Source organism: Pelmatolapia mariae, linkage group LG14 (genome assembly GCF_036321145.2).
Source record: "Pelmatolapia mariae isolate MD_Pm_ZW linkage group LG14, Pm_UMD_F_2, whole genome shotgun sequence".
NCBI classification, from domain to species: domain Eukaryota; kingdom Metazoa; phylum Chordata; class Actinopteri; order Cichliformes; family Cichlidae; genus Pelmatolapia; species Pelmatolapia mariae.
Window position 1 is genome coordinate 18,772,513 of NC_086239.1, and position 13,935 is coordinate 18,786,447.

Sequence of the window (13,935 nt, forward strand, 5' to 3'; positions counted from 1 at the left end):
TCAGTGACTGTTTGGTGAGTGGTTTCGGGAGGCTAGTGGCACTCTCAAGGTGAAATTAATCGCAAAGACATGTATACTGCTGCACAGAAAACCTTTTTGTGCTTGGTTCCAAGCAGATTACAACTGTTGCCCACGGTTTGTATGACACCTAATGGCTGCAAACAGTAACAAACTACTTGTGGAGTATTAGTGAAAATACTCGCTGGCACGGCTGGCAGCCTTAACCCAGTTTCCCTCGGGATGAATAAAGTATAATCAATCAATCAATCAAAATGTGAAAAGTAGAAAGCAAACCGGAAACACTTTCTTTCAAAGTTAAGTTAGGTTTACTTTGAAAGCAAAAATTATCCGCTTCTTGTTTGTGTTGCACACTTTCAAGTTTTATTGCCTCTCCACTAGTAGAGTTCGCAGGTAAGTCACCATCTTTCATGCAAACTACAGGTAACCATGGAAATCTGCTAGCAACAGAACAGATGTCAAGTTAGACACTGAAATAAAAGGGCTTTAGGTGAATGCCCTACACAACAACCCCTAACCTTTAAACTTAACCACATTTGTTGCCTCTGACCTTCAATCTTTAACTCTTCTCCTGTAGAGACGTCCGAGCAGGTGGCCTGCCATGACGTTTTGCCAGGGGTCAGGTCACCCAGCCTAAGCTTCATCGAGTCTGAGCAGTGCTGAGGGAGGAGGGGGCATCTACATCCCTCCCTCTCCTCCACAGCCTCCCTCCTGTGCTAGCCCTCCTCTCTCCTGCTCCATGGGGACTTCTCACCTGGAACCTCCAGGATGCGCTTATCGGTGGAGGAGCTCAGTGTACACAATGACTCAGTAAGACTGTGCAATCGGCCCCATTGAGCGCTAGATGAGACTGGATACATTAACCGGTGACACGAGAAAGTGAGACACCCCTGAAGCCCAACCCCAGACAAACCCACTGTTCAGCTCCCGTTAACAAGGAGTTGAGCTGCAGGGGGGCAGAGGGAGGGAACAGCACAGACGTCACCGACTCGGCATTCGTTAAGAGTTTCACGACCACTATCGATAGCCGTGTGTCTTTTGGGGGGGGGAGCAGGGTGAATTATACAATATATATTTTCAGAATCAATACAGAGTGTGTGAACAAAGATGAGCACTTTATTGCCCATGGGGGTTAGACATTATATGACATTTCTAGACGAGCTGGGTAACCCTGGTTTCCAGATAGATGTTTTTACTCATGTTGCTGGACAATTACAACCATTAAAAAAAACATTAGGAGAAGGGGAAAAGCTTTCATCATCCAAACGCTCAAGCAGAGCCAGTTGATCATTTTCAAACCCAGATTTGAGTTCTTTTTATTAAGTGGACGGTCTGTCTGAGGTTAGCGCTTTTTCTTGGCTCAGAGATATCACTCATGAAACATCTGCAATAATACTCTTGCTGTACACAAACATACATACATAAATACTCCTAAAAAAACAAACAAACAAAACATAATTAAGCAGTAATTACACAGTAGAAAAAAAACTTAAAGCCACTTGCTCTTGCTACAAAATTGCGAAGACTTAAAAAAGGCAATGCTAATGAAATGGCTGTGCTGTGAAACGGCGGTAACGCCTCGCATCTTCTCTAAATCGTCTTGTAGCGTGTTGTTCAGCTCCACACGTACGTGGAGAGTCTTCATGTCGCTGTGTGTTTCATCCAAGTCCAACTTCTTTGATATGTGTGTTGTGTTTATTTTCTTTTTTCAAATTTTAGTCAGGTGAGATGACGAGTTCTGTGTGCGAGTGCTGGAGTTTTTATCTGACGAGGTGGAAAGTGAGCCAGTACATGAAAATGGGCTGTGCTGCTGCTATAGCCATGGTGAGGTACATCCTCAGTTGGTTTCTGGCTCCTCTCACTAGCTTCCCTTCTGCCGCTGCTTCTGACAACAGCTTCAGACGCAGAGTACGTATCTGAGGAGAGACAAGCAAAAGATATTTGAAAACGTTTTATTTGCAGCTCTAGATTTTTTAACCTGAGCATCCACCAAAGTAGCTTTGCAAAAAGACAAATTTATCTTATACTGTCTTAAACTTGTGGGTTATACAACATCCTCAGTTCAACTGTCGGACACAAAAACTCTTTTAATGCCGCTTTCTTTATCGCCCGTCTCCCTAAATTGTCTTTTTCTTCTGACTGGCTGCTCCTTGCCTCGTCAATGCAAACACAGCACAACACATTAGGAAATTTGTGCTAAACAGATGTCAGGGTGGAACAAGAGTACAGGAAAAACAAACGATACAAAAAAACTTGAAGGCTAAACGTCTGGCTCAAAAGGATTATTGCACAGTCTCTGAAACTTCAACCATGTTTAACAACAGCACCCCCAAGTGGAAAAAAACGTAAGTCTGCAAAGTACCTGACCTGCCTAACTTTTTATCTTTAAACATGACTACTCCAAGTTACAGGCAGTTTATGATAAAAAAAAAAAAAAAATCACAAGGAATTTATTATTATTATTATTATTGTTGTTGCGATTATGTACAGAAGGATCCATTTGCACAGTTTGACATTAGATCTATGAACCTTTAAGGCTTTCTGACATGTGTTCAAGCCTATAAGCATCTTCAATAATTTTTCAAAAATAAAATCTGCACACTAAAACAAACTTACTAAACGTAAGTAAACTTCACTCACCATGAAGATAAAGATGGCAGCACAGCACCACAGCAGAGACAGATAATATGCCGGCTTCCCAAACAAAAGGCCCGCCACTAAGCCTACAATCATCCTACAGAAACAAAAGGAGAGATATACACATTTAAGACATGACACTGACAGATTCAGAGTAATAAAAGGCAAACAATGACACCGATTGGTACATACCCAACATATTTATAGCCAGCAAAGGCCAGCAGGTCTATAGTGGTGAGGTCTGTGTTTACAGTGACAAGGTAGAGCGACAAGAGGACCACCAGGACTTCCATGATTAACCACACCAAAGCTGAGCTTGCCTGAACTCCCAGCAGCTCTGGTGAAAACCTGAGGAAGGCACAAAATAACAGAGTCCATAGAAATATAACAGAGAATACTCTAAATCCTTTATTATGAACCTGTGGTGATGTTCTCCATTTTTGGCTTTAAGGTTTGAAAAGGACAGCCTTTAAGAAAATGAAATGGCTTAAACCAGAAACACATAAAACTACAAGTCTCCAAAAAGTGTTTAAGATGGTCATAACCAGAGCTTAGGGTCATATTCAAATGTGCATCACTCTGATAAAAACATGGATGCAGATGTACCTGCTCTGTGTGCCGAGGGCCAGTCCGGCCACCAGGATGTATGTGATGAAGCCCATGGTAGGAATATAAAGATCGGGAGCGTTCACATCAAAGCGCGGAGCCACAGGAGTGTCCTGCTGGTAGCTCACCTCCCAGTTCTGCAACACACATGATCACACACTTACTTTCAAAGATGTAAGACCCAAAATAAACATGTTTTTAAATATTTGGGTCTATGTGAAGATATTTGAGACACGTTACTTTTCAAGACAGACCTAGAAGCAGGTTTCTTCTTTAATCTTAAATATTTATGGAAAACCACAAGCAATCTCTACACATATCCACCAGAATGATTGACATTTAGCAGGTTTAAAGAGACTCACTTCGTGCATATATGGGAAAACTAGAAGGCCCAGCTTCTTCCCGACGTACACTGTGTCCACAGCAAAGTAGTACTTTAGCTTGGAAATTGGGATGAATCTATCCAGCTGAAACAAGCAAGCATGCGGACATAAATACGAGGCTCTGACTAATAAGGGCAATCACTGGATTTATTCTACCATTATTATGAGATTAAACATGAGCAGGATTTTATTGGACTCATTCCTGTTAAAAATTGGTGAGCTGCTCTTACGTTCTTGTCAACCATTTCTCTCCCCTGGGATGCCAGCGAGCTGCCATATGCCATGGCCAGATTGGACATGGGCTCTGACAGGAGGGTCTGACCAGGAAATCCTGCAGTTTGAGGGCCAGCCTGCTGGTTCCTGCCAATGTGACACAAGACAGGGGATCAGCTCGGTGAACATGATGATCTAATCAGCAAAAGCAATATTTACAACACATGCAAGCAGAAGACAAAAGACATGAGCTCGATAAAGTAAAACATGAGGTGTGGAATGTTGTTGCCCCCTTCTGGCACTGAGAGTATTTGTAAAAACACAGTCAAAGGCTTCTTCTTAAGAAGGAAAAAACAGCTTCCTCCTCATTGGCAGGAGTCCCACCTGTATCCTGCCTGTGGTCCAGGCCCAGCTCTGCTCGTATCCTCAAACAGCTGACTGTCATCTGGACCGTCCCCTGGACTATTCCTTAGACGCATACTGGGCTCTGTGTGAAAAGACAGTTTGGAGAAGGAGAAAACACTCATGATGGATATACTTAGGGATAATCAATCTGTCCAGTTAGGAAACATGAACTATTGTGAACCCATTTCACCTGTTTTGGTGAATACAGGTGCAGTGGAGAGAATGATAAGAGAGCCCCTAAAAAAGGAGTTTTAAAGAAAATTCTGCATTTAACTGGGGCCAGTGAAGTGACTTCAGTGCAGGGGTAATATGTTCAAATTTCCACATTAGTGTAAAGACACTGGTTGCTGTAATTGGCCCAAAATGAATCCGTCTTTCTGATGATTTGGATAATCTTGTAAATAAAGCGTTACAGATGCATGGACTAATTTCTCAGAGCCAGTTTGATATCTGGATTTTCTAACTTTTACTATTCGTTAAGTGGTACAAAAATGATTTAACTGTTCTCAGAAGGGGATTTTAATTATGAGAAAAAAATCTGTCTCTAAGTTTTTGGACTCACAAACAAATATTTCCATCCTGTTTCAGTTCAGTTCTTAAAAGTTTGGAGACATCCAGCAGTTATTATGAAGAGGTGTTAGATCAGAGGAAAAAGACAGGTACAACTTTGTATCATCTGCATAACAACAGTAAAGTATATTATTATTATTATGTATGACAGCAACAAGTGGGATCGTGTAAAGGTTAACGAGTAATTGACTAAGAACACCCAAAGTTTTTAGACCAAAGTGTGTTGTTGAAGAAGCTGGTCTGAACTCGCTATAAAGATAACTGGTAAGGAAAGTACACGTCTATTTACACAAAAATAAATTCACAGTATGAAATCTCAGTACAGAAGACAGTCTTTTAAGTCATTTCACTGAAGTATTATTCATATAATCAGACACTTATCACAAGACCTGATTACTGCATCCTCAGGCGACTACTGCTTGTTTAGACCTTGTTTTCCTCTCCCGTGTAAAGAGCAGCTCGCGGAAAAAAGAAGTCTTAAGAATGAAATAACGAAGCTAAAAAAGTGAAACAAATATGTAAATATTACAAAACTGTTCTACTTTAAGCAAGAAAGCAAGATTATTCAAGAGGGTCCTCTGCAGTAGCTTGATGATGTACATATCTTGGCTCACACATTTTTAAAAGCACAAAAATAACACTATACATTCATGACTAATCATTAAACTGATCAGAGTTCAAATAAGCACTGTTTACTGCAAGCTGTGGGTCCTAAACAAACAAAGCTCAGCACAGAGGGAGCAAAAAAGACTCCGAATAAGTAACGTCATCAGAGGGGACCGTTAGCCAGCCCAGCCCGTGCAACGGGAGACGAATTAGCTAGTTAGCAGTGTCAACACATATTGTCGGCGCCTATTATATAATTAAAGCTCTTTAATTAAAGTTGAAAGTTAAGCTTAAATTCACCGTTTAACTGTCCGTGTTTACACAAGTTGTTTAACGTCAGCAGCTAGCCTCAACCGGCTGATAAGAGCGAGCTAACAGTAGCCAGCATCAAATGTATGCATGCACCCGGCAAACGTATGAACTGAGCTAATGAGAAAATTACGTACGTAACTTACGCTGTCTGAACCCACTTTGAGTTGCAGTATAATCCATTTTAGAGCAAGCAGGCGGTAGCGGCAGCTGTCAAACAAGCAACGCTACTCGGAGGAAGTTGGTACTAGTTAGCGAGCTACACTGGGGAAGCTGTGGTCATTCATGAAATTTTACACGGAAGTGAATACGCTCTTCTTCTTCTTCTCTTGTAAGTGTAACGATGAACGGACATGAGAGGTGATCACCGCCGTCTGCTGTGTCGAAGTTTCTTCACGTCTATGCCCACGATAGCATTTCTATTGGTTTTTGCTTGCTGCATTAATCATGGGCGACTGACTGTGTTAATAACCTTCTACACATAATAGCACATATTTATCCAGTATGTTTATTTTAACAGTTTTAACAGTGAGTAACCAGGTAATTATTTTGACCATAGTCTTATGAAGTAATTATTTTATACATTTTTATTGTGTAGTTTTCTAAAACAACAAAAAAACAAAAAACAAAAAAACAAAATAAAACACAATGTTCCTGTAAGCTGTAGAGATGTATTAGTAATCTGTACAGAAACAGACACCCCCTTTTACATGCACAACACATGGTTATATTTATGGGTTGATAAAATTCGGTTCATATAACAGGGCTGATCTTTAATAGTAACTGGTGATTGTTTTTTTGATCTAGTATGGATAATAAGGATATGACATAAAATATAATATCAGTAGGAGTAATATTATGAAAACTGACACATTCAGATTTCTTCCTGTCTGGAATTACCTCAAGGCGTGCAATTAGATTAAACATTTAGGCCATTACATAACCAGTTATCAGACGATGGGGGCATTTATAGACAGAGCTGGCTGGAAGTTATATTAAGCTAATAAGTTGGCTCATTAATTTAGTATGTGTAGTGAATGTGATGACCTCTCTCTTCTGAGCCGTTTGAACTTCCCTGCATACTGCCCATCTGTAATGTTGCTATAGAAAAGACCGAATGCAGAGACTCACAGTGGCATATATCATTCTCCTCTGAAAGCACCAGGAGGCTACAGAGTTACCAAGATGTGTGGGTATTTATTAAGCACCTTGAGGTGACTGCTGTTGTGATTTGGCGCTATATAAATAAAACTGAATTGAATTGCATTTTGGAGCTTGAACATTTACACACATCTAGTTTGCAAACCAGCTAAAGTCCACTCCATTAACTAACAGCAACAAAACATCAGTGATTTTTCTGAACTCTCTCACTCTGGACAGTACAGTGCTTATCAGCCTGTCAGCCAGTTTAATTGAACTGGAAACATTGACTGTACGTGACTGTAGCAATCGCTGTTTACATCAAAATTGTCTGTAGAAAACTTCAGACACATATCTGACAATAATAAGTCATTTGTCGTGTTGTAATCGGTCACACTGATCTAAAAAAACTTATGGAATTTGGGATCTTAAAAAACCCTTTTCTACTCAATTATTCACACAAGTACACTCTGAACCAGCATTTACTTTTTTAGTTGCTTTTCTGTGTTCTGACTTACTGCAGAATAGAAAAGACTTGGAATGTGATCACACTTGACTGTGTGTACATGTATCTGTACTGGAGTGATATGGTTGGAGTGCTAAAGTACTGACTACACAATGCACACAGTTTCTGGTCAGTTACTCTTCTATGTTTGTCCAACTTAAATGTGTCCCTTCCAAACACCACACAAGCAAACACAGTTTGAATCCAGGAAGCACTCCTCAAAAAAAGTTCAAATCTTTGTTTTGCTTTGTTTGAAATGCTGACATTCTTCCAAACATTGATATCATCATGTCAGTCAGCATCGTTTTCGACCAAAGGTTGGGTTCGTAAAGCCTTCGAAGAATTTTCTATTTTTTGTTTGAATCACTTCCTGGTAGAAGGCCTATTATCCTGTCAAACTTATTGTTTCGCTAACCAGACTTGCTGAAAAATGGGCTAATACTTGGAATATGATCACACTTGACTGCTTGGCTCCCCATGAACTCTGTAAAACCATGGCCTGTAATGCCTTGTTTTTGTACGACAAGACAGAGTATTAGGGTCATATTAAAAAAAATATATATTATTAATCACTCTGAGAATAAAGACAAAATTTCAATATTAAAGTTGCTGTTTCAAGACAAGCTGCCACAGCTGCTACACCGTCTGAGTTAGTGAAAGCAAGCGAAGAAGCATGCGTGAAGTTGTTTAAATCCACAACATTTAGCAACTCGTTGTTTTGACTGAAGACTAGATGGTTAAAAATAATGAGAATCTGGGGCGGTGAGCCTAGTCAGAGCTGTGTCGCTGACTTCTTTCCAAATATAAGCAAGGAAATCAAAAAAAATGTATGAAAGTGTTAATAGTGTGTTACTGTCACTGTCACGTGCATGGTATTGTAATATCTGAAAGGAATAATTTATGAAGTTAACTCGTGTTGCACATTTCATTTACAAATACTTAGCCTCTATGCAGTATTTAACGTGCCTAATAAGAGTGCATCAGAAAAACACCATCCTAAAACAAGACACTTATAAATCTGTTCTCTCTCCGTGCTTAGTGACGTCAGAGTGCGCAAAGGCCAGAGCCGTTTGTGTAAGGTTACACTGATTGACACTAGAGATGGCACGATACCACTTTTTTATGTCCGATACCGATACCGATATCATAAATTTGGATATCTGCCGATACCGATATTAATCCGATATAGTGTGTTTTTTAATCAATAAAACTGTTTTTTTTTTAAATATCTTGCTGCATTTTGTATAAGTTCATACTCAAGTTTAAATAAACAACAACACTAAAGCTATTCTGTTATACCTGTATGTAAAAAATACACTGCACCCAAAATATTTCATAGTTCAGCAATACTGATCAATCTAATAAACTTAAACCTACTCCATCCTTCCTATTCTGGTATTTTAAAGAGTACTTAGCAGAAATATTAAGCAACCTAACTAATAGGGTTGCAAACTCCCAGCAAAAAAAAAAAAAAGGGAACCACCCCCACCCTCCACCTCATGATGCTTAATCGACGTAATCAACTTTAATTTGATGCAGTGTGAAAAAAATGCACAGAAATAAATTATTTTTCAAGAATAATTAAATATATTCAACATCTTTCTTCTACAGAATTGCAGACTGCACAGATGGTACTTTCCCAAAGGAAAAAGTACTATAGCTTACTAGGGTATATTAGACTTAACAGTTACTATATACAGTAATGGACTTCTATACATTTTACATCAGATTAAAACTTTGGGTGTAAGATTCAGATAATTATTTATTAAAAGCTAGACATTTTAAATGAGAATAAGAAAGATAAGTATGTCTTTGTGCCCCCTTTTCCCTGTTAATGCCCTATCGGCCCCCCTGGCTAAACTTTGCTAGATCCGCCCCTGCACAGTTACCAGCCGTCACCTACGTAGAAAAGGATCCTGGTGTAGAAAGTAATATTAAATAAATTCTAACAACAGCTTATCAAGGTTAAACGTGCTGCTGTTGTTCAGCCGCTGGTTTCCTCTTTCTGATGAGAAGTGGGCCAAAAACAAAGAAGAGAGACGGACTCGCGACAGAAAAGCTGATCAGCTGATCATTAAGCAGTTTCACGATTGAAGTAGCAGCAAGAGAGGGAGAGAGAAGAGGCTCCATATATCGGTTGTTAAGCTTAACGTAGGTACGCTTTACAAACATTCAGAGATGCACTTACACACTTGCTTTACTTCTCTCTGGGATAACTTCCTCGGAGATGAAATGCTGGATTGCTAGCGAGGCTACAAATAAACACAGCCGCTCTATCACGTGAGCACTGCTCACTGCTTCGACGTGCTACGGTTACAAGCCGAGTTACGTCGTGTCGCAAGTTTTGTGAGGTGCTTTTTTGATATTTAATGGATCGGATTACATTTTTGAATTTCTCGCCGATATCCGATCCAGTAATTTAGGTCAGTATCGGACCGATACCGATACTTAATATCGGATCGGTCCATCTCTAATTGACACTGCAGGAATTTCTCCAGGAGCAGAGGTTGGTGGAGCTCATGGAGCCTTAGTGGGACTGGTGATACCAGCAGGAGTGAAATAAAGATACTTTATATTTATCTGTACTGGAGTGATATGGTTGGAGTGCTAAAGTACTGACTAAAGAATGCACACAGTCTCTGGTCAGTTACTCTTCTATGTTTATCCAACTTAAATGTGTGCCTTCCAAACAGCAAACAAGCAAACACAGTTTGAATCCAGGAAGCACTCCTCAAAAAATGTTCAAATCTTTGTTTTGCTTTGTTTGAAGTAATTTTCTATTGTTGTTTGAATCACTTCCTGGTAGAAGGCCTGTTATCCCATCAAACATATTGTTTTGCTAACCAGACTTGCTAAAAAATGGACTAAGACTTGGAATGTGATCACACTGACTGCTTACTTTAAAACCAGGTTAAAAGAAAGCTGCCAGTTAAAGATTGGCTGTATATAATGCTTGCCTTCTGCTGAACAAAACAGAGACCCTTTCATGATTTAGAAGAGTACATAAACTTCGCAAGACCATGACCTACTGCGCCTCCAGTGAAAGATGGCAAAGACAGGGAGGTACCTCGCTGAGTACTGCATTAAATGCAGGTAAGATTTACTTTCCTTGTAATGCATTTGGACTGAAATGAAGAAAAGTGTACCACATATATAAATTTTTGATACAATTAATTACCAGCATTTAAACTACATTTCATCAGAACTTTTGACTTTTTTTGCTTTAATTTTTCATATTTATTTGGATAATGAAGAAAACTTAAGTTCCTGTGAATGAATCTGTACAAACTGTATTATTTTGCAGGATTTCATGTCTCTTTGCAGTGGTTGAGGTTATAAAAATTGTTTAATTTCTGATGCCTTCTCATCAGTTCTAATTGTAACCAGAGGTTTAAGGTGGAAGAACAATTAAATACATGAACAGAGATAAATAGCCTGTAACATGACGTGAAGATAAAGAGTTTACATTTTGGCAGAACATGAACTAAAATTCATTTTCTGTTTATTTAAAAAGTAGAATAAGAGTTTTTCGTGTAATCAGTCAGAAGACTACAAGACTATAAATCACGAGAATCTGGTTTGATGAGGTTAGTCAGAGCTGTGCCTCACACTTCTTGCCAAAGATCCAACAAGAAAACAAGAGTTTTGGGTTGTTATCGCTGATTAATTACAAGCATTTGTTATTGTTTAAATCTCATTTTTGGTTTACTATAGGATGTTGGCGGTATACTGAATAAAACATTGCATAAAGGTATGAGGAAATTTGTTGCATCTTTTTTTTTAGGCTTTTATGAAGAAATTCGAATCATCCTGATTGGAAAAACAGGAAATGGGAAGAGTGCATCGGGAAACACCATCCTACGACGTGATGCTTTTAGATCTGAGCCTTCTCCGTGCTCTGTGACGTCAGAGTGCGCAAAGGCCGGAGGAGTGGTGAATGGATGCAGGCTTACGTTGATTGACACTCCAGGAATTTATGATACAATGTACACACAAGCTGAAATGATGAGAAAACTTAAAAAATACATCTCTCTCTCAGCTCCTGGTCCCCATGTGTTCCTGATTGTGTTCAGATTGGGCAGATTTACAAGGGAGGATCGGAAAACTCTTGAACTCCTGCGTCTGGTTTTTGGTAGACAAGCTGTAGCTTGCTGGATGGTTCTCTTCACACATGGTGAGCAGCTGGGGCACACAACAATTGAAGAATATTTTAGCAGATCTGAACAACTGAGCAACTTGATTGCACAATGCAACTGGAGGTACCACGTCCTCAGTAATACAGTTCCTGATAACCGTCAAGTAATTCGGCTGATTGAAAAAGTAAAACGTATGGTGCGTAACAACAGAGGAACATTTTACACAAAAGACATGCTCCAGGAGGAAGAGAGAGCAACCCGAAGACGAATGGAGCAGAATATGAGAGCCAAAGCTGAGCAGAAGCGCAGAGACGAAGAAAAACTGAAGACAAGAATTCAGGGAGAACTGCTGCAGAAAGAGCTTCAGTGGCACGATGAAGAGTATGTGAGAAAACCCAGAGACAAGGCAGAAAAGAAGAACAGATTAGTTAAACCTGGCATCATTGTAAAAGGAGCTGAAATAGGCAGTGCAATTGGTGCTGCTGTAGTTGTTGGAGGCCCTATTTGCATGGGTGTTGGAGCAGCAGTGGGTGGAGCCATTGGGGCTGTAGTGGGACTAGTGATACCAGCGGGAGTGAAAGGAGTAAAAGCTCTGAAAAACAAGTGCTTTTATATATAGTGCCAACTCACACACACATACACTTGTTTTCATATCTTAGTGAGGACATTTAATTGACAAAATGCTTTTCTCTAGCCGCTTATCCTTAGCCCTAACCCTTAGCCTAGACCTAATCATAATCTAATTGTAACCCTGACAATGAAAAAAACACATTTTGAGTCTCAAAAAGACCTTCAAAGTCATGGGGACGATCATTTTACCCCCATAAGGGACTGTGGATCAATACAATAGCATTCCAACTTTTGGTCCTCACAAAGATATTTATCTATACATGGTACACATACACACACGCCTACATATATCTATATGCTTGACTTTTCCGGCATGGCTCGGATTTGTTATATAACTAATAAATACCACAATAATCTTCTAGTTTTGAGATTGTTTTGCACAGATTTCTGAAATATTTGTGCAACCCCCGAGTCTATGAACAAGTTTATTTTAGCTAGTTTCAGATTTTAGTTTTGGTTTTATGACCTGTTACTAAATAGTTTAGCTCTAGTGTGTGTAGCTTGTTCTCATATATACATAATATCCTATCTGCCCAACACCGTATGAGATTTCATCAGCTGTATCAGTAATTTTATGGGTGTTTTTGAACACACCTCTTCTCGCTTGATCGACACTTGATGGACGTGTCACTATGCATTATTACAAAAGATGACTTTCCCTTCTTTCCTTTCCTAGAACACCCAGCTGTGTCTGACTGGAATAATACTTGTTCGTGGGCTAATCAGTGCTTTCTTTTACGTTACATACATCATTCAGCAAGTGTTCTTCAGAATGTTTGACGACAAAAGAAAAATCTGTCTTTTATTCACTTTTATTCAGATAAATACGATTAGTTTAAAAGCATTTGGGGAGTTTCCAGACACAGCATTGGAGATGATTTACATAAAATAGCTTGGCCTTTACAGGAATCAAGAACAGCCAACACCCAGCCCCCAGAATGCGTTCCGTGGCTGCTTACACCGACAGCGAACAAAAGATGCCGGGGTCACAGCATTCAGAGACTGTGCAGCGACTCTACTGCCCCCAAGTGGCAAAAAAAAAAAAAAAAAAAAAAAAAATTGTGACGCACATTTAATGCATCACTCTTAAAGCGCTATACTATTGTCAAATAATTCCCTCATTTTGTGTAGTCTATGAAAAACGATTATGCACATATTAAAAAGATTAAAAGAAATGTAAAGAATTTACTCTCTATATTTGGGGTTTCACAGTGTTTATTATATAGCACTTTTCATTCATTCATTCATCCATTCATACAACAACCTTATTAAAAAAAAGAATATGTGAAAACAATTGTGGCTATGATGTCTTTATTGTATTCGTCGTTTTACAGTGATTGGCAATGGAAGTGTGATAAAGAAATGTACCCAGTAAAACCACATTTCTTCCTGTGGGTTTTAACTGATAAACACGATGTGAGCACACAAACTAATTTTGGCAGCAAACTGATTCAATCAGTGGATCTGCTTCCTCTCTCTCTAATCGTACACATTTCACTTGTCACTCTTTTGTTTAAGATGACTTTGTGTCTCACTCTTTCCACTGACAGCTGGAGTCACTAGCCCTCAGGCACTGTGACAAACTCTGTACTGCACAAAGAGGCTCTGAAACAGCCCAGCCTACACATGGACATGCAGGGCACATAAATGTGGAGTAATTTTCTCACGCTAAATTATGACACACACACACACACACACACACACGGGTTAGAGCAGGGACTATTTTCTCATGCATTTGAAAATTACTGCAAAGGGCACAAAGTACTATAGAGGTCTA

The 13,935-nt window shown here is 39.4% G+C and overlaps 2 protein-coding genes across 5 annotated transcripts; one reads left to right on the forward strand and one right to left on the reverse strand.

Moving 5' to 3' along the window:
* Positions 1-1,116: 1,116 nt before the first annotated feature.
* On the reverse strand, positions 1,117-9,674 carry yif1b (Yip1 interacting factor homolog B (S. cerevisiae)). Of its 4 annotated transcripts, none has more exons than XM_063494185.1 (8): positions 9,581-9,674; positions 4,242-4,344; positions 3,875-4,004; positions 3,624-3,728; positions 3,262-3,398; positions 2,848-3,003; positions 2,659-2,752; positions 1,117-1,934 (listed from the first exon to the last, which is right to left on the reverse strand). In XM_063494185.1, the coding sequence occupies exons 2-8, from the start codon at positions 4,334-4,336 to the stop codon at positions 1,779-1,781; spliced, it is 873 nt and encodes a 290-aa protein (XP_063350255.1). In that variant the 5' UTR covers positions 4,337-4,344; positions 9,581-9,674; the 3' UTR covers positions 1,117-1,778. The 4 variants fall into 4 exon arrangements, with proteins under 4 accessions (XP_063350255.1, XP_063350253.1, XP_063350252.1 ...); XM_063494183.1 differs by lacking the exon at positions 9,581-9,674 and adding an exon at positions 5,909-6,036; XM_063494182.1 differs by lacking the exon at positions 9,581-9,674 and adding an exon at positions 5,894-6,036.
* A 738-nt stretch (positions 9,675-10,412) lies between these two features.
* Positions 10,413-12,147, forward strand: LOC134641659 (GTPase IMAP family member 9-like). Its single transcript, XM_063494152.1, has 2 exons — positions 10,413-10,485; positions 11,177-12,147. Exons 1-2 carry the CDS (start codon positions 10,413-10,415, stop codon positions 12,145-12,147), a joined length of 1,044 nt encoding a protein of 347 aa, XP_063350222.1.
* Positions 12,148-13,935: the final 1,788 nt, after the last annotated feature.